The sequence below is a fragment of the Neoarius graeffei genome, chromosome 20 (assembly GCF_027579695.1).
Source record: "Neoarius graeffei isolate fNeoGra1 chromosome 20, fNeoGra1.pri, whole genome shotgun sequence".
NCBI classification, from domain to species: domain Eukaryota; kingdom Metazoa; phylum Chordata; class Actinopteri; order Siluriformes; family Ariidae; genus Neoarius; species Neoarius graeffei.
In genome coordinates, this window is record NC_083588.1 from 10,985,421 (window position 1) to 11,003,173 (window position 17,753).

A 17,753-nucleotide genomic window follows, 5' to 3' on the forward strand; every position below is an offset into this window, starting at 1 on the left:
TGCCCTGTTTTGTTTTATCAATAAGCCTAAAAGGAACCAGTTAATTTGCCAAATGTTACTCTAATATCACTTTCTCTGGCTCTCTTTCTTTTTCTCAGATTACCGCAGTGTGTCGTGAAGCTGCACTTTTTGCCCTGCAGGAGGACATGAAAGCTGAAAACATCACTGTCAGCCATTTTGAATCCGCCCTGGCAGTCGTAAAGCCTCGGGTGCCGGACTCGCTTCTTCAGTTGTACGCTGACTACCAGCGGCAACACGGCTCTGGATCCTTTCACTGATAGTGTGTGTGTGTGTGTGTGTGTGTGTGTGTGTGTGTGTGTGTGTGTGTGTGTGTGTGTGTGTGTGCACCAGCGGACTAAGATCTGAACACAAAAGAATCCAAACCAAATAACCTTTTGTGAACCTAGGTGATAGGATATCAACATTGTGCTCAATATATACTGTCCCGACTCCTAGTGTGTAAATGTCAAAAGGATAAAGTATTACAACATTAAACGTGGTCACATCACTTCACTCCTGCATTTCTGTTCTATTTGCAAGCCTGCATAACCGGGACGTGAAATAAACGCTCAGGAGCTCTTTCGTCTGTCCTCTATTGTTGTGCGAATATTTGCTCAGAGGAGATGTTCTCCAGCCTCAAATGAGTTACAGCTCCATAAAAGTTTTACTCCGTCACAAATCGGGAGTTTTACAGCCGGAGAGCGTTTCAGCTTTATTAATTTACTGCAGGCTTAATCCTAGGAGACGACCAAAGTGGCATGCAGGCATTTAGGCATGCTCTTAAAAAAAATACTGCAGATTAAAATGCATAAATCACTTAAAGAACACCCCGTAGGGAGATGTTTCAGTGATTTATTCCTTTTTATAATTACTCGTTTTTGGTGAATGTGAATGCACAGTGCAGGATTTATAATTATTCATCACATTTGTAATTAGTAACTTATTGTGATCCTGAGGTCGGTAGTTTGCACTTGAAGGAACTGCACACTCCATGCATGTACGCTCGCCTGTAAAAAATTGGGAACACCTGTACACCTATTGTTTTATGCGGTTCTCTAATCAGCCGATCCTTGACAGCAGCACGATGCGTAAAATCATGCAGGTACAAATCAAGAGCTTCACTTAATCTTCACAATGTTCATTCATCAGAATGGGAAAAATTGTGATCTCGCAGTCAACTGTGACTTTCTTTCACTGCGGCACAGATGTCGGTTTGAGCCAGATGGGACTGGTGGTTTGAGTATTTCAGAAACGGCTGATCTCCCCGGGTTTTCATACACAACAGTCTCGAGAGTTTACACAGAATGGTGCAAAAAACACTGAGCGAGCAGGCAACAGTTCTTTGGGTGGAAACGAACGCCTTGTTGATCAGAGAGGTTGAAGGAAAATGGCCAGATTGGTTCAAGCTTTTTTGCCAGGAAGGACATAGCAACTCTTTACAACCGTGGTGAGCAGAAAAGCATCTCAGCATGCAACAGAAGAACACATTGGGTTCCAGTCCTGCCAACCAAGAACAGGAATCTTAGAATCAAGAACAAGTTCCTATTCAAGCGGCCGGTGAGTGTAAATATGTAACTTTTATATAGTTGTAAATTCCCAAACAGGGATCGATAAAGTCTGTCCATCCATCCATCTAAACCTGATTCACTGGATGGGATTTGAGAGTTATTAACAGCCTCAGACATTGTTTACACCTCCTTATTTCATGTGAATTGGATCTGGCTTGGCCAGGGGAAACCATGGCCTAATGGTGAGATCAGCAACTTTGGGACCAAAAGGGCACCGGTTCAATTCCCTGGACCAGCAGGAATGGCTGAAGTGCCCTTGAGCGACGCACCTAACTCCCAACTGCTCCCCAGGCTGCTCGAGGTAGGTTGTACATGGCTCTGGATAAGAGCATCTGCTCAATGCCATTAATGTAATAATGAAATGTAATGGATTCTAGGTTGATAAGATTTTAACCATGTGCATTTACATTTGGCATTAAATGTCTCTCTTGTTGATTCTGATTTCTACGCCTTCGATCATAAGCAAATCGGGTTGTAACATGGTCACCAAATTTTTGTACCGTTTCTCATTTCCAGTCATCTAAAGTGGTGCTTTTTGACATTTTTAAGCCATTAACTTATTCACTTCTTTTTTTTTTTACATTATGTTTACGGTGGACTTTTGCTCATCCCATGCACCTTGGAATGATTGATGACTGTCCTTGTCCTCTTCAAATGTCCCTCATGAGAACCCTTCGGACCCCGTCAGTATGGATTTGTTTTATTAACACAAGCCAACGAATCAAATTTCAGGCATATTGTTTGAATGTATGTGACAATAATTTGGAGCAACAGACAAGTTTAATTCTGAACTTTCCACTGACCGAACACACTCTCGTTAGATTCCAATTGACGGTTATACACCCACTATAGTTTTGTGACTTCCTGATGTTTGGATTAAACCCATTCAACTCGAGCGACTGGCCATTAATAAGTCACTAAAAAAGTTAAGAAGTCACTAATAAATGTCATATTTTTGCTGGGTTGCTATTTCCACCACTGTAACAACCCCAGGCTTTTGGCTTCACAGATCTCTCAGACCCCACTTTGAGATCCCCACTTTTTTGTTATTGTTGTTGAAGCAATTGGATTTAAATCAGTTTCAGATGTGAACTGGGTGCATTTACAATTTCGGTGATAAAAGAGGCATGTTTGTCCAATGGATTGCATTGCAGCCTCATCGCTCCAGGGTCTCTGGTTCGATTATCAACTCGGGTTACTGTCTGTCTGGAGTTTTCTCTGCACTTTTTCCCTGTATCCCTTTGGGTGTTTTCGTACCAAACATATCTCAAGACTCAGTGAGAGGAACTACCTGCTAGGGAGCTCCTCCAAGAACTATAGACCTCCAAGAACTTTTTATTTTGTTTGCATCCGCACCGCCAGTCGCAACGTTGAAGTGATGTAAACCGGCTTGTTAGCATGACAGCAGGAAATGCTTGTCAAGTTTTTTTATATTTCACTTCAACACATCAAAATCGTGTTGTATTTCCTCCGTTGCAGAATACCCTCAGTAAAGCCTGGACTACACTGTTGGTCTGTTTGACCATGTTTTTCAACTTTTTAACACGAACGTTGAGCCGTTGTTTCCATGGATAACGTTTTCCACATATTTTAAAAATGGCAGTTGCTGGTGCTGCACTGGCATGTGTTCAACCAATCAATAAACATTTACGTCACTCATGGTTCCTCTTGTGCTGGGAGAGTACCGACTCTATAGTAGGAGCATAAAAAAGTCCTTCAAAACAGCATTCTTAGACCTACAATCGTCCTCAGTTCAAGAAGCGCGGACCCACAAAAAGGGAGAACTTCCTCCAACAGTTCTAAGAACTATTAAAATGTTCGTCCAGTTTGAAAGCACGTGATGGGTTTCCTTGAGGTTCTCAGGGTTCTTCCCTCAAACATGCCAGTTAGGTGGACTGAGTCCACAATGCAACAATTTCACAAGTGCACATAGAGTACTCTTTTTAATGATCTCTCCCACCCCCCCCAAAAAAAAAAGTACAAATAAAAATGTTGATTTTTGCATCAACATTATCAGGTTTCCAGAGACAGGCATTTTCACCATTGCTACTAGAATATGAGTAGCCTAGATATTTCATTAATTCTGTCGACTAAGGACAGGCTCCTGTTTCGGGAAATATGTCAATTTCAAGCCTTTCAAAAAAAAATTACACAGCACGTCCATGACATACTATTTACAAATAAAAACATTCCGATTCGTCGTCAGCATCGGCTTGGTCAGTGTGTCTCTGCTGCTTATTCCAGCCTAATCTGATAAATAAACAGGATAGTTTTCAATCTAAAACTGATATTGAGCAACATCCCTTCTTCATAAAGCTGAGTCGGGTATCACACGTTGTCGACTCGAGTTTTTTCATTTCTTGACTTTCTCAAATAGCGCCGTCGTATGGTGCTCGCTTCCAACCAGTTCAGACTTGCTCTGTTTCCACGCTGCCTGGTCTTTCGAAACGGCATCCGACCTCTTCAAACCGTCGTGTACGAACACAAAGACATTCAGGAAGTTGGATAGGTTTACTGGCTTTTTGTGTATCGCAGTTGTTCTGCTTTGAGTGAAATGGAAGAGCTTTTCCAAACGGTCATCACCCACGCCGCCATTGTCTGCGACTGTTGTTAGCATGCGACGCTAGTCCCTGAGGCCATAATACGCTGTATCAAGCGAGGCGGAAAATCTCGCACGTGCCTTTCAAACACAGTGCACTCAACTTCTGATGAAACGATCAACATCCATCCATCCATCATCTGTAGCCGCTTATCCTGTTCTACAGGGTCGCGGGCAAGCTGGAGCCTATCCCAGCTGACTATGGGCGAGAGGCAGGGTACACCCTGGACAAGTCGCCATGTTATAACGATCAACATTTTTAATAGATTTTAAAAGTGTACTGTGAGTATTAACCCTCTCAACGCTGAGTGTACAGTCTGTACGCGTGTGAAATTGTTGAAAATGTTGAATTGCCCCGAAGATAAGTGGCCCTGAAGTGAGTTCCATTCATGTATATTCCCATCTTCTCCAGAACCGTTGCCAGGATGAAGCCGATACTGAAGATGAATGAAAAAAGTGGATCGTCTACAACCAGGTACAGTTCTTATTTTCAAGATGGTTAAAATGGAGAGGTGTAAACTGGGTCTACATCAAGTTGAGAACATGTATGCAGGTTTGGGTGTAACTATGGAGTACAGGAAAGCAATTAGAAACGGGATAATTGATTAATTTTCATTTGGTAATTGCTTGAAAACCTATTATATCTGTTTCAACATTGTTTACTTGAGGTTTTTCAGCCTCTCAGTCAGGACTTGAGATTTAAAATGGCCGTCATGTTCTTGTGACAGCACGAGGACCCGGCTGAGGGAAAAACAAACAAAAAGTTAGTTTTGTTCGTTCACATTGTATTTATGTGGTTTAAGATAAAACATTAAAGCACTTAATGGTATAATTTATTCATTTTTATTTCTTAATTGTCTAAAAAAACTACTATATCCGTTTTAACATTGTTTACTTGAGGTTTTTCAGCCTCTCAGTCAGGACTTGATTTAAAATGTCCGTTACGTTCTTGTTACAGGACGAGGACTCGGCTGAAGGAGGGACAAACAAACAAAAAGTTAGTTTTGTTCAAGATAAAACATTAAAGCACTTAATGGTCTAATTTGTTCATTTTCATTTCTTAATTGTCTAAAAAATCAATTATATCCGTTTTAACATTGTTTACTTCCGGTTTTTCAGCCTCTCAGTCAGGACTTGAGATGAAATGATCGTTATGTTTTTGTTCGAGCACAAGGACACGGCTGAGGGAAAAACAAACAAAGTTTTTGGTTTAAGATAAAACATTAAAGCACTGAATGGTATAATTTATTCATTTTAATTTCTTAATTGTGAGCAATTCCAGCGTTATGGACGTGACACTTGAACTCAAAATGGCAACAAATGACCCAGTGCATGTTTTATTGTCTCCCAGTATTTAAACAGGTGTTGCATATTTTAAGGCTGTACCATACTGGAGAAGTGATAGAACAAGAACAATTCCCATAGTACATCTAGGACATGCCAGAAAACGGCAATAAAAGATGCGTTATGGATGTGACAGAAAAAGTATCACTTTTCTTGGGTGACTGTACATTTTTATCAAACTTTGTGAAATTGTAAACCTAATGTCGAAATGGAGATATCCGTTTGATAGAGGGGTCCAAGGTGAATATTAAAAAATCTTTGTTTAAAATATTTTGTATTTCATGCAGAGTTTCGGAAGGAAAAGTCAGCGTTATGGATGTGACGAAATTCCGTTATGGATGTGACGCGTCTGAAATAGATATGGCATAAGTTTAGAAAATCAGCAATTTAACCACCATAACCCTTTGAAAAACTCTCTAAATATCAGCTAAAACTATCAAAGTTCTTAAATAATATTTAGGATGGCTATTGTTTTGCTGTTTTGTGGATTTTAGCATACATTTCTGTGGCTTGTGGCAATAATATAGAATTGTACATGATCAAAGTTGATTTTAGCTTGGGTTTTACATTATAAGAAAGAAAGACTGACAGTGACATATTAGGTTGGTTACAAATTGGTTCAACTTGTTCACATCTGTAAAATACAGGCCTAGGTGATATCTCTGGGAGTGGTTTTGATGTATTACATGTTGCTTTAATTTTGCATGGTGAGGTTGACATTTACATGGAATTGCCCTTGTCGAGAATCCTATTATATTCCTTTTTAACACTTTACTTCCGGTGTTTCAGCCTCTCAGTCAGGACTTGAGATGAAATGATCGTTATGTTTTTGTTCGAGCACAAGGACACGGCTGAGGGGAAAAACAAACAAAAAGTTTTTGGTTTAAGATAAAATATTAAAGCACTTAATGGTATAATTTATTCATTTTAATTTCTTAATTGTCGAGAATCCTATTATATTCCTTTTTAACACTTTACTTCCGGTGTTTCAGCCTCTCAGTCAGGACTTGAGATTTAAAATGGCCGTTATGTTCTTGTGACAGCACGAGGACTCGGCTGAGGGAAAAACAAAAAGTTAGTTTTGTTCGTTCACATTGTATTTATTGGTTTAAGATAAAACATTAAAGCACTTAATGGTCTAATTTATTCATTTTCATTTCTTAATTGTCTAAAAAATCTATTATATCCGTTTTAACATTGTTTACTTCCGGTGTTTCAGCCTCTCAGTCAGGACTTGAGATGAAATGATCGTTATGTTTTTGTTCGAGCACAAGGACACGGCTGAGGGAAAAACAAACAAAAAGTTTTTGGTTTAAGATAAAATGTTAAAGCACTTAATGGTCTAATTTATTCATTTTAATTTCTTAATTGTCTAAAAAAAAACTACTATATCCGTTTTAACATTGTTTACTTCCGGTTTTTCAGCCTCTCGGTCAGGACTTGAGATTTAAAATGGCCGTGATGTTCTTGTGACAGCACGAGGACTCGGCTGAGGGAAAAACAAACAAAAAAAAGTTAGTTTTGTTCTTTCACTTTGTATTTATTTGGTTTAAGATAAAACATTAAAGCACTTAATGGTATTCATTTTCATTTCTTAATTGTCTACAAAAACTATTATATCCGTTTTAACATTGTTTACTTCCGGTTTTTCAGCCTCTCAGTCAGGAATTGAGATATGAAATGATCGTTATGTTCTTGTTAGAGCACGAGGACTCGGCTGAGGGAAAAACAAACAAAAAGTTAGTTTTCCAAGTTCAAATTGTATTTTAGTTGAAGATAAAACATTAAAGCACTGCATGGTATAATTTATTCATTTTAACTTCTTAATTGTCGAGAAAACTGATTATATTCCTTTTTAACATTGTTTACTTCCGGTGTTTCAGCCTCTCAGTCAGGACTTGAGATTTGAAATGGCCATGATGTTCTTGTTGGAGCCCGAGGACACGGCTGAGGGAAAGAAGACGTTATTTTTGTTTGTTCATTCTGTATTTTATTGTTTTTATTTTTCAGGGGGGAAAAAAAACATGCAAACACTTCAACCCTCTGATAAATCTGTGTTTAATGCTCCGCAGTTACTGAAGGGAAAGTTAAAACTGCCGCTTGGGAGCCGCCATTTCCATTTGAATGGGGAATAAATTGACTTTGTATTGAACTCTCCCCCTCCCCTTGTTTTTTCTCTCCTGCCTGGATCCGGAAGTGGCGCATCCGCTGAGCTCCCCGCGCGCGGCCCAGAAAAGAGAGGGTGTGGGGGGAGGGGCTTTCAGGGTTTTTTCCCCTCCTCCCCCCCTTTCAATAAACACACACACACACTTTTTAAGGGCGCGCCGCCGGACTGCTTCTGGGTTTAACCCCTGCAGCTCCAGAGCAGGACCCCAGCCATGTGTCCATCCCATAATATTCACCTCAGCTTCCGGTTTTTCTTTTTTGTGATCATACAAGTGATTTTTTTTTTCTTTCCTCATATTTGCATTTTGCTTTGGGGGAAGATGATAGGTTTCCAAGTTTACATCACTGAACAGAACAACCACCAAGTGCTTTAAAACCAATGAATACATTGGAAGTTGCGGTGTAATTAATATGCTGCAAAAAATCCAATCAAAACAAGGATTGAATTAATTAATTTGTTAATTCACAAGTCAGCAACAAATAAATCATAAACCTTAAAGAATGAATGAATGAAAACTGAAAGTTATTTCTCTGGAAAAAACATCTCACTGGAAGAACATAAATTGTACTTTACGGTTATTTTTTTTTCCTCCCCAGGCTGTTTCTAATCCATTTTTACTCCATAATATCTCACATTTTCTAATGTCATTTTGTTGGTATTGGAAATATCTTTTGAGCTTATAGTTTGCTTTTTTCCTTGTGTAATATCACAGTACTTTGTAAAAGTCTTAAAGGGATAGTTCGGGATTTTTGACATGAATCTATGGTATCCCCGTCAGCAGTGTCGTGCATCCACACTGACTTACCCCCGACAGTGTTCTGTGAGCCTAGATATTGTACAGTGTTGGTCAGTGCACAAGTAGTTCCGGCAGGTTTCCTGGGGTCTGCAAAGTAACACGTTTTTCTTCTCAAAACAGCTCGTGTTCGAATGAGTGATTTATTAGCATAACAAAACCCTTGTAGTCCAAAAAGTCACACCTTGTAATTGCTTGGGGCTACTTTCTCTCAATAGCGATCAGTGCGCGCTGTCACTGTTAACAGTTGTGTGCGAGCTAGCCAACAACTTTCATTAGTTGTTCGACAGTGTTTAGCAGCAGCAAATTGCTTTCCTCCTCAGTATACAAGTGCGCTTCCATGGCAGGGAAAAAGAAACTACCACTGCTGCCTATGTAGTGCCCTATTTATACAAATAGGAGTCATTCAGGATTCAGCCATGTTTTTGCTCCGTGTCATGGCTGAATCCTGAATGACTCCTATTTGTATAAATAGGGCACTACATAGGCAGCAGTGGTAGTTTCTTTTTCCCTGCCATGGAAGCGCACTTGTATACTGAGGAGGAAAGCAATTTGCTGCTGCTAAACACTGTCGAACAACTAATGAAAGTTGTTGGCTAGCTCGCACACAACTGTTAACAGTGACAGCGCGCACTGATCGCTATTGAGAGAAAGTAGCCCCAAGCAATTACAAGGTGTGACTTTTTGGACTACAAGGGTTTTGTTATGCTAATAAATCACTCATTCGAACACGAGCTGTTTTGAGAAGAAAAACGTGTTACTTTGCAGACCCCAGGAAACCTGCCGGAACTACTTGTGCACTGACCAACACTGTACAATATCTAGGCTCACAGAACACTGTCGGGGGTAAGTCAGTGTGGATGCACGACACTGCTGACGGGGATACCATATAGATTCATGTCAAAAATCCCGAACTATCCCTTTAAACACACTCTTTCCATAAGATCTGAATCTGCTTCTGCACAATACTCAGAAAAACGAGTTGCTGAAAATATCTTGAGAACAAAAATTGTCCCCGAGACTGGTATTTTTAAGTTTTTTTAGTGAAATTATATGTTTCTACATTAAAAATACAGATCGGTAAAGAGTAAAAACTGAAACCAAGCAAATATTTGGTCGAATGATCCTTTTGTTTTGGGTACAGTTTGTCAAGTTTGGTTAAGAAATTACTGTCGCTGTTAAGTTTTCCTGAGCATCTTTTTGTAGAACCAAACATGGGATTATTTTTGCACCAAAACCAAACAGTCTTCATTATACAGTTGGGTTTGTTTGTTTTTTAAGTGGTCTTTTATGTAATATGTCACTTTGTTTTTTTGCTTTTTTTTTTTTTTAACTGAAGCACAAACATTTGCCTGTAATATTTCATTTTGTCCTAGAAAACTAATGTTCAGAAATCTCGCCTGTTTTTTGTCCTGACTTGATAATGAGGAAGGCATCAAGTTTTGGACTCAAATTAGTGTGCCTGAGGGTAGTATCTCACTGGGCTGCGACAGCCCGCGACTAGTTGGAGGCACAACAATTGTGATAAAATATGCAAATTAGCGACAGTTTTCACTTGGAATCACACTGAATTGATATTCGCATATTTTACCGCAATTGTTGTCTCCAACTAGTCGCAGGCTGTCGCAGCCTGGCTTTCCCTAGGCAGGCAGGAAAGTCGAGAAGCCTCACGGAAACGGGCTTGAGAAGGGTTCGCGATGGCTTTGCGACACCAGCGACGCATTTGCAGTTATTTTGAAAGAAATTTTGTCGCACGAATTTTTTTGAACATGTTCAAAATTTCAGCAACGAAGGAGCGACACTTTGCGACTCATGCGAGGAAATTGAGAAGCCCCGTGAATGTTTCAAGACACTTTTGAAACACTCTCGCGAATGACGTTCGCAATTTGTCACAAGCTGTCGCAGCTCAGTGAGGTACTGGCTTTAGACTTTTGCACAGTACTGTAGATCTGTTTGTGTGAAATAGAGCATTGATTGATTGATTGCATTCTTAAAACACGTTTTCATTTCTGTTGCATGAATTAGTTGGCCCTGTTACAAATCCCAAACACTTTCAGATTTATTGAATGAAATATAAATAAAGTCCTGAAAAGGGTCTCAAAAGCCTGTCTGGTGCTTTAAAGGGCATATCACGGGTAAATTCAGGAGCAAGATCAATGTAATTCTCCTATTTTATATTAAACTTTGGTCAAATATCTGTCACATTTTGCATTTTATGCAATTTTTTTACTTTGCGCAATACCAGAAAAATTCAGTTGAAATCAAGCAATTTGAGGCGAATTGGTCCGCCTCTGAAAAAACTTGGCATCCGGATTTCCCGGCAAACATTGATTTTCGTGACGTCGCGTGCGGGACGCCTCCTTTGGAATCTTACGTCAGCACTGGTTTATGAGAAAACAACCTGGTGGTTTTCTGCAAATTTTTTCAATGTTATCACGTAATTATTAAAATGGTTAACAGATGTATTGTAGGAGGGTGTAGCAACACCAATCATGATGGGATTAGTACTCATCGTTTCCCAAAAGACCGGACAATGATAGAGAAATGGGAGCGCTTCGGGCGAGGCACCTGGAAGCCGAGCCGAGAAAAAGACCAAGAAAATCGGCAATTCACAAGTTGACTGTTGCCAGGGTAAGAAATAATTCTGACATCCCGTTATATTCTTCATCCAAAGGTGAAGTAACATTGCTCTAAGGTGACAGTTCCATATTTCAATGCAAAATCGCGAGCTGCTAAACTTGGTCTACACAGGCTGTGCACTGAAACCGTGCAAGCTCTCGCAGCCTGCTGGCGCTTCCGCAGGTGACATCAAGAATCTGGCTCCAGACTCATCTCATCTCATTATCTCTAGCCGCTTTCTCCTGTTCTACAGGGTTGCAAGCAAGCTGGAGCCTATCCCAGCTGACTCCGGGCGAAAGGCGGGGTACACCCTGGACAAGTCGCCAGGTCATCACAGGGCCGACACATAGACACAGACAACCATTCACACTCACATTCACACCTACGGTCAATTTAGAGTCACCAGTTAACCTAACCTGCATGTCTTTGGACTGTGGGGGAAACCGGAGGAAACCCACGCGGACACGGGGAGAACATGCAAACTCCACAGGGCTCGAACCCGGACCTTCTTGCTGTGAGGCGACAGCGCTAACCACTACACCACCGTGCCGCCCGGCTCCAGACTCCTTTGGGATTTTTCCAGACGTATTTTATTTATTTATTTTTTCTGCTGTATATAGCTGCTGGTCCAGGATATGCACTTTTTAAAGCAGCTGTTGATCTGACTGTTCAAGAACAATGAGGATCCGGATCCCTGACACGTCTGGACCCAAAGCCATTGAGAGGACAATAATAATAATCATCACCACAGGGGTCAATCAACTCGTCTCCCATTCAGTCGGAGCGGAAACGAGCAGACTTTATGAGCGGCACGGTGGTCTCACAGCAAGAAAGTTCCGGGTTCGAGCCCAGCAGCCGGCGAGGGCCTCTGTGTGGAGTTTGCATGTTCTCGGCGTGGGTTTCCTCCGGGTGCTCCGGTTTCCCCCACAGTCCAAAGACATGCAGTTAGGATAACGTGGCGTGGCCTTGGGCTGAGGTGCCCTTGAGCAAGGTACCGAACCCCTGACTGCTCCCCGTGTGTGTGTGTGTTCACTGCTTCAGCTGGGTTAAATGCAGAGGATGAATTGGAGTGTGCATGTGACAAATAAAGGATTCTTTTTTTATTGCGCTTTTAAAACCAGATCCACCTTAAACCACGTGCTTTTAAGGTCACCTGAAGCTTCTCTGGCATGGTGATGAAAACGCAGCATTTATTGTTAAGTTAGTTTCCTGTTCTCATATATTTTTTTTTTGGAGTAATAGTAGTAGCTGAGTAATATGTCAATTCTTGAAATACTTTTTTTGTAATCTGTCCGTTGAAAACCTCACCGTTCCACCTTAAACCCTTCGCACTGGATTGTCGCTGTGTCTGGACAGCGCGCGCCCTGCCCCTCCCCATCCGGCCAATGAATGAGGAGCGGATGCGGCGTGTCCGCTCTGATTGGCCAATCAGATCTCTCGGTTGGTTCTGTTGGGGCCCCAACGGTAAAGCTCTCATTCATCTCTGCGAGTCTCTGACGACAGAGCAAGAGAGAGCACGAGTGAGCGAGCAGCACACACACGACTCGCTTTTCCAACGGCTTTTTATTAATTATTATTTTTATTATTATTATTTTAAGTGCTGCGCGAAGGAGGAAAAAAAACAAAACTAGCAACAGCTTGACCAAAAAAAAACGAGTGTGGGACTTAAACTCTTGATACCCGGATCTTATTCGCAAGGTTTAAACCCAGCGCGGTCGGTGTCAGAGGAGGATTTTTTTTTTTAATTATTATTTTTATTTTTGCGCTCATGTTTTTAACCCGAACGGTTTCGTCGTTGTCGGGACCCAAACAGGGCGCGTTTTTCCCTTCAGCTCGGCGTTCCTGAGTGCGCAGCCTGACGCCTGGATCTTTAACCTTGCCTTTCTGTTGTGCTTTTGAATCCCACGGAATAGCCCCGCAGAGGTTCTGCAGCGCTGTGGATGGATATTAACTGGCAGGTTGATGAGCTGTGAAGGCTGTTTTGAGAGCAGCTTTGGAAGGGCAACATCGGCTGATGGAGTTAAGGTTATGGAGGATCGCGTGTAGGTGCGTATGCTGAAAATGCGCGCAGCCTTGCTTCACTCTGGCTGTTCCGTCACTCCTGAACCTCTGCTTCACTTGACACAGTGCAGGAGCATATCCGTGCATTATCGAGATGTATATAGATGTAGAATTATTCCTCCTGTTTGTTTGTTTGTTTATATTTGCAGGAGATTTGGTGGTTTTGCGTCTCGTGCGCAGCGCGTTATGCGGGTTGTGCAGCGTCAGAAATGCGCAGTTTGTGGTGTAAATGCAAGTCGTGTTTATTTTGTGCTCTTACTCCTGCTTTGCAAAGGAAGTGTGTGTGTGTGTGTGTAAAAGAGAGAGAGAGAGAGAGAGTGAAGCCACTCCGCTCCCAAACACCCCTCCCCTCCTCCTCTTCTCTCTTCTCTTCCCCCAGCGGGCTGCCTTTCATTCATAAGTTTTTACCCCCCCTCCGCCACTTCCACTCCTCCTTTCTACCCCCTGCTTTCACCCCTCTTCCCCCCATTTCCGTCCGTTTTATCATCCTTCCACCTCTTTGAACCCCCCCCCCCCCACACACACACATCTACAAGCTTCTTTACCCTGCACTCCCACTGTTTGTCCTTTAACCCACCACCACTACTACTACTACTACCTTCTCCACATTATTACTCCACTTCCATCTCATTTTACTCCTGTTTTTTCTTCCTCCTACATTTCTGTCCGTCATCCATTTCTTCCTTTTTATCATCATCATCATCGTTCTTCGTCTTTCTTTCACACTTTCTCCTCCACATCCCTGCACCAGATTTCTTTACCCCCACACAATTTTTTTTTATTTTTATTATAGCCACTCTTTCTGTCTGTTTGTTTGTACCCTCTCCTCTCCAGTCTCTCCGGTTTATCCCAGGCCCCTGTTTTTTTTTTTTTTTTCCTCCCCCCTTATTTCCTCCCTCTCCCCCAGGGCTCCTCTGCGTGTCTCTCTGTCCTGCAGCCGACCGTCCCAAAACGCAGCGCGGCCACTGGAAACAAACATTTACAGAAAATCGATTGCACTCAGGTTTAATTCCTCCCCCTTTCCTGACCCAGTTAAGGAAAAGGTCCATGTGATTTTTGAAGAATCTGGGTTGTTCTCAGTTTCAGGTTGAATTACGTACGAGCAATGACTCGTGTATATATTTTATTTTTACACCTATCTTGTTTTGACTCGTGTCTTAAAGCTCGGTTTATGTCGGTCCGTCGGCGGGCCGTAAACTTCTCTCCGCGCTGGTGCTGATCTGCATGTCAATGCCGGCCAGCCATACACATGCAGATCGAGGACGGGGAGAATTATTGAGCTCTGTCCAACATCTCGTTAATAGTCAACCCAGTCCGACAGCCCCAAAGAGCCCGAGTGTGTCGGATCGGATGTTTCAGAGCGCTTTAAAGCAAACTTTTAAAAGCTGCAGCTTTTTGCTAGAAGTGAACATGTGAGGATTTTCGGGACATATCTATCTCTTGCTCTCTTTCATGCATACACTCGGTCTGTCTCTCTTGCTCTGTTAACCAGCTGCTTTATGAGACTAGAAAACCAATTCACACATTTGTGTATTTTAATATAGCTTTCATCTGTCTCTCTTACAGTCCCTTGGGTTTTTTTTCTTTTTTAATAGTTCTGGTTGTAAAAGGCTACTTCCTCTCAGCTCAGGCCAATAAAAAAAAAAACCTGCATGTCTGAGAAGGCAATACAGCCAAATGATATGACTATCATGGTCGACTGGAGATTGCTGTAATATTCGAAGGTTATTGCAGCAACTCCGTTTGTCCTGCGTTCAGCTGTTTGGAATCAACGTGCTTTTTTGTGTGTGTGTGTGTCTCGAAAATTCTTCCATATCTGCTACAACGTTGATTTGTTTCAGATCTTTTCTGTCTCTTCCGTCCGCCCTCGGTCGTCTAACACATTCCAGTTGTTTGTCGTTGATAACTGCTTGCAGGAGCAGTCCGATTTTGATGAGAGAATGGCAAAATACAAATCAGAAAACGTTTTATGGTCCGAGACGCGTGCGTATGAAACATTTCAGTGATGTCGTTTCAGTAATATCATTTTGTGATTATTTACGAACTTGGGTCAAATTATGAACCCTAGAGGAGTTGTGAAAGTGTTGTGTATCCATTCTGTGATTTATCACGATATCGATGCTGAAAGGTCATATCCTCTGTCCTGAGATTAGCTTAGATTACAGTGGTTTGTATTGACTCGGGCTTGATGTACTTTTTCTCTGTCTGTCTCTGTGTGGCAGGTTCTCCGATGTTCCCGGACTGCACCGTTCCACAGGAAGTCGTTGATTCGGTCAGATGGATCGTGGAGGCCACGTGGGCGCCGTTCTCTCTCTAGATCAGATCCGCTCCATTCGTTCCAAGAACGAGTACACCGAAGGCCCCGTGACGTCACCGGCATCATCGCAGTCGCCTGCGACGTCGACGCGGCCGTCGTCGTGGCGCCCTTCGCCGCCTCCCCGGACGCTGAAGCACGAGAGGACTCACGAGGTCATTGTGGTCAACGTTAACAACAACAACTACGGAAGCGGCGGCACCGGTAGCGGCTTCTCTCCTTCCTCGGGAAGCTCGCCACCTTTTCGCCATGTGGTTAGGACTCAGCCCAAATCGCAACTGGCGCCCTTGCGGCCTCTGTTCCCTCCTTCGGACGCTCTGTTGATGTCGAAGCAGGCGAAGTCGAAGGGCGAGTCGTTGCTATCGTCGTCGTCTTCGTCGTCCTCATCCTCGTCGTCGCACCAGCTGATCTGCGAGAGCTGCGGGAAGTGTAAGTGCGTCGAGTGCACTTCGCCGCGACCACTTCCCTCGCGGATGGTGTGCGACGGCCAGTGCGTGTGCTCGGCCGAGAGCGTGCTGGAGCACGGCACCTGTATGTGCCTCGTCAAGGGCCTTTTCTACCACTGCTCGAGCGAGGGTGGAGACGATGCGGGCGACTCGTGCGCTGACCGACCGTGCTCGCTGTCGCGGCCCCGCTGCCCGGCGCGCTTCCTCTGCATGGCCCTCATGGCACCCGTCTTCCCCTGCCTGCTCTGCTACCCTCCGTGCAAAGGGTGCCTGAAAGTGTGCCAGGTGTGCCACGACCGCCTGCGCCGACCCGGCTGTCGCTGCAAGAACTCGAATGCCGTCTACTGCTGGAGAGACGGGCAGGGACACGCGCTCGCGCCGGGCAAACCGACCTGAGTGGGACAGGACACTCAAACGAGACACTAACAAACACGGAGCCGAAAACCCAGGCACTAACACACACAGGATTAAGGGCGCTTTTTTTTTCCCTTTCTTTTTTTTTGGCCCCATTCGGCTTCCATACTCAAGCTAAAACAGGCAGAGCTGAATATGTGCTAACACACGCAGCAGGGAGTCCAGATCTACGCTAACAAACACACTGAGGTCTGAATGTGTGCCAGGCATGTGCCAGTAATTAGTTATGCAATGACAAGAAATTCAATATTGTTCTTGTGGATGCTTCGAAATCTCGTCAGTGCCACTGTGGCATGAGGACAACCGCGTCCTCGGCTTTGCCAGCAAGCGCAATTCCATAATTCTCTCATGCGCGTTGGGTGAAAATCTGAAAAGCAGTGCTGAAATGTTGTCTCACCGCAATGTTAAAAGTGTAAAACGGCACATCCTGACAAAAGCCTGAAAACAGTGCGGGATGCAGACTGAGGGCGAGTCCCAGGACACGCGATCCGGGAGGAAGAGGACGGACGATGCTATCCTGACTATGCGCTAAATTGGCCCCACCTGCTCCTCACCAATCTGCTGCTAGGAGGATGGAGGATGGAAAAACGCAAAACCACTCGTTTATTATCTGTCGCATGGCAGTTTTTTTTTTTAAATAAACAAAACCAGTGTTTGCCTTAAACTGACTGCGGGTCTGCTCAGCTACTCGATAAAGAGACACAAAAAAAAAAAAAGACAGACAGAAGAAGAAAATATTTTTAAGTAAACGAGACACAAACCGAACCGAATCTGTGAAGGACTGTCCGGCCAGCCCATAATACTGTAGCTGTTCCCAGATCGCCGTAGCAACCTGGTATTGTTCTCACACAGAGGGCTTCCCGTGCCTTCCCGCGGGTCGTCTCCATGGAAACGACCCCTCCGTCTGGTAGCGTTTCCGGATGGACAGACGGGCGGACGTTCAAACACACACACACACACACACACACACACACACACACACACACACACACACACTCCGTGGCATTCTGACATTATGGTTTTGTTGTTGTTTGTTTTCTTGTTTTCTCTCCCCTTTTCTCATATTTTTGTAAAAAAAAAAATTGTATGTTCAAATCCATCAGAGGAATCCTGGCTATTTTTTAAAAAGTGAAAAAAGAAAAAAAAATGTCTGTTTAAAAACATTTTGGTTTTTTCTTTGTCATTGTAAAAAAAAAAAAAATATTTATTAAGTGAAGCTCTATTATTTTATGATATTTATTGCGAAACAAAGACAGTCTTAGATTTACTCATGTCTGAATATAACAGAAATATCAATACTGAGAAATTAAAGGGTGACACAAACGTTATGTTAACTTTACTGCAGAAATATATGAATTAACTAATAACACATCGCCTCCTGTCTTTATTTATCTCTCTCCGACCTTCTTTATTTCTCATCTTGCAACA

The 17,753-nt window shown here is 42.8% G+C and overlaps 2 protein-coding genes across 6 annotated transcripts in view; both read left to right on the forward strand.

Annotated features, from left to right (window-relative positions):
• Positions 1–513, forward strand: part of afg2a (AFG2 AAA ATPase homolog A) — a 164,014-nt gene extending 163,501 nt beyond the window's left edge. For both annotated transcript variants that reach the window (XM_060901226.1, XM_060901227.1), the window contains exon 16: positions 99–513. In XM_060901226.1, the coding sequence (XP_060757209.1) occupies positions 99–278 (180 nt within the window). In that variant the 3' untranslated portion in view covers positions 279–513. The remainder of the gene's footprint in view (positions 1–98) is intronic.
• Positions 514–600: 87 nt separating this feature from the next.
• Positions 601–17,694, forward strand: spry1 (sprouty homolog 1, antagonist of FGF signaling (Drosophila)). 4 transcript variants are annotated; one of them, XM_060901229.1, is made up of 4 exons: positions 601–1,869; positions 4,580–4,642; positions 5,126–5,164; positions 15,374–17,694. In XM_060901229.1, the coding sequence occupies exon 4, from the start codon at positions 15,429–15,431 to the stop codon at positions 16,305–16,307; it is 879 nt and encodes a 292-aa protein (XP_060757212.1). In that variant the 5' UTR covers positions 601–1,869; positions 4,580–4,642; positions 5,126–5,164; positions 15,374–15,428; the 3' UTR covers positions 16,308–17,694. The 4 variants fall into 4 exon arrangements, with proteins under 4 accessions (XP_060757212.1, XP_060757213.1, XP_060757214.1 ...); XM_060901231.1 differs by lacking the exon at positions 601–1,869 and adding an exon at positions 2,269–4,449; XM_060901230.1 differs by lacking the exon at positions 5,126–5,164.
• Positions 17,695–17,753: the final 59 nt, after the last annotated feature.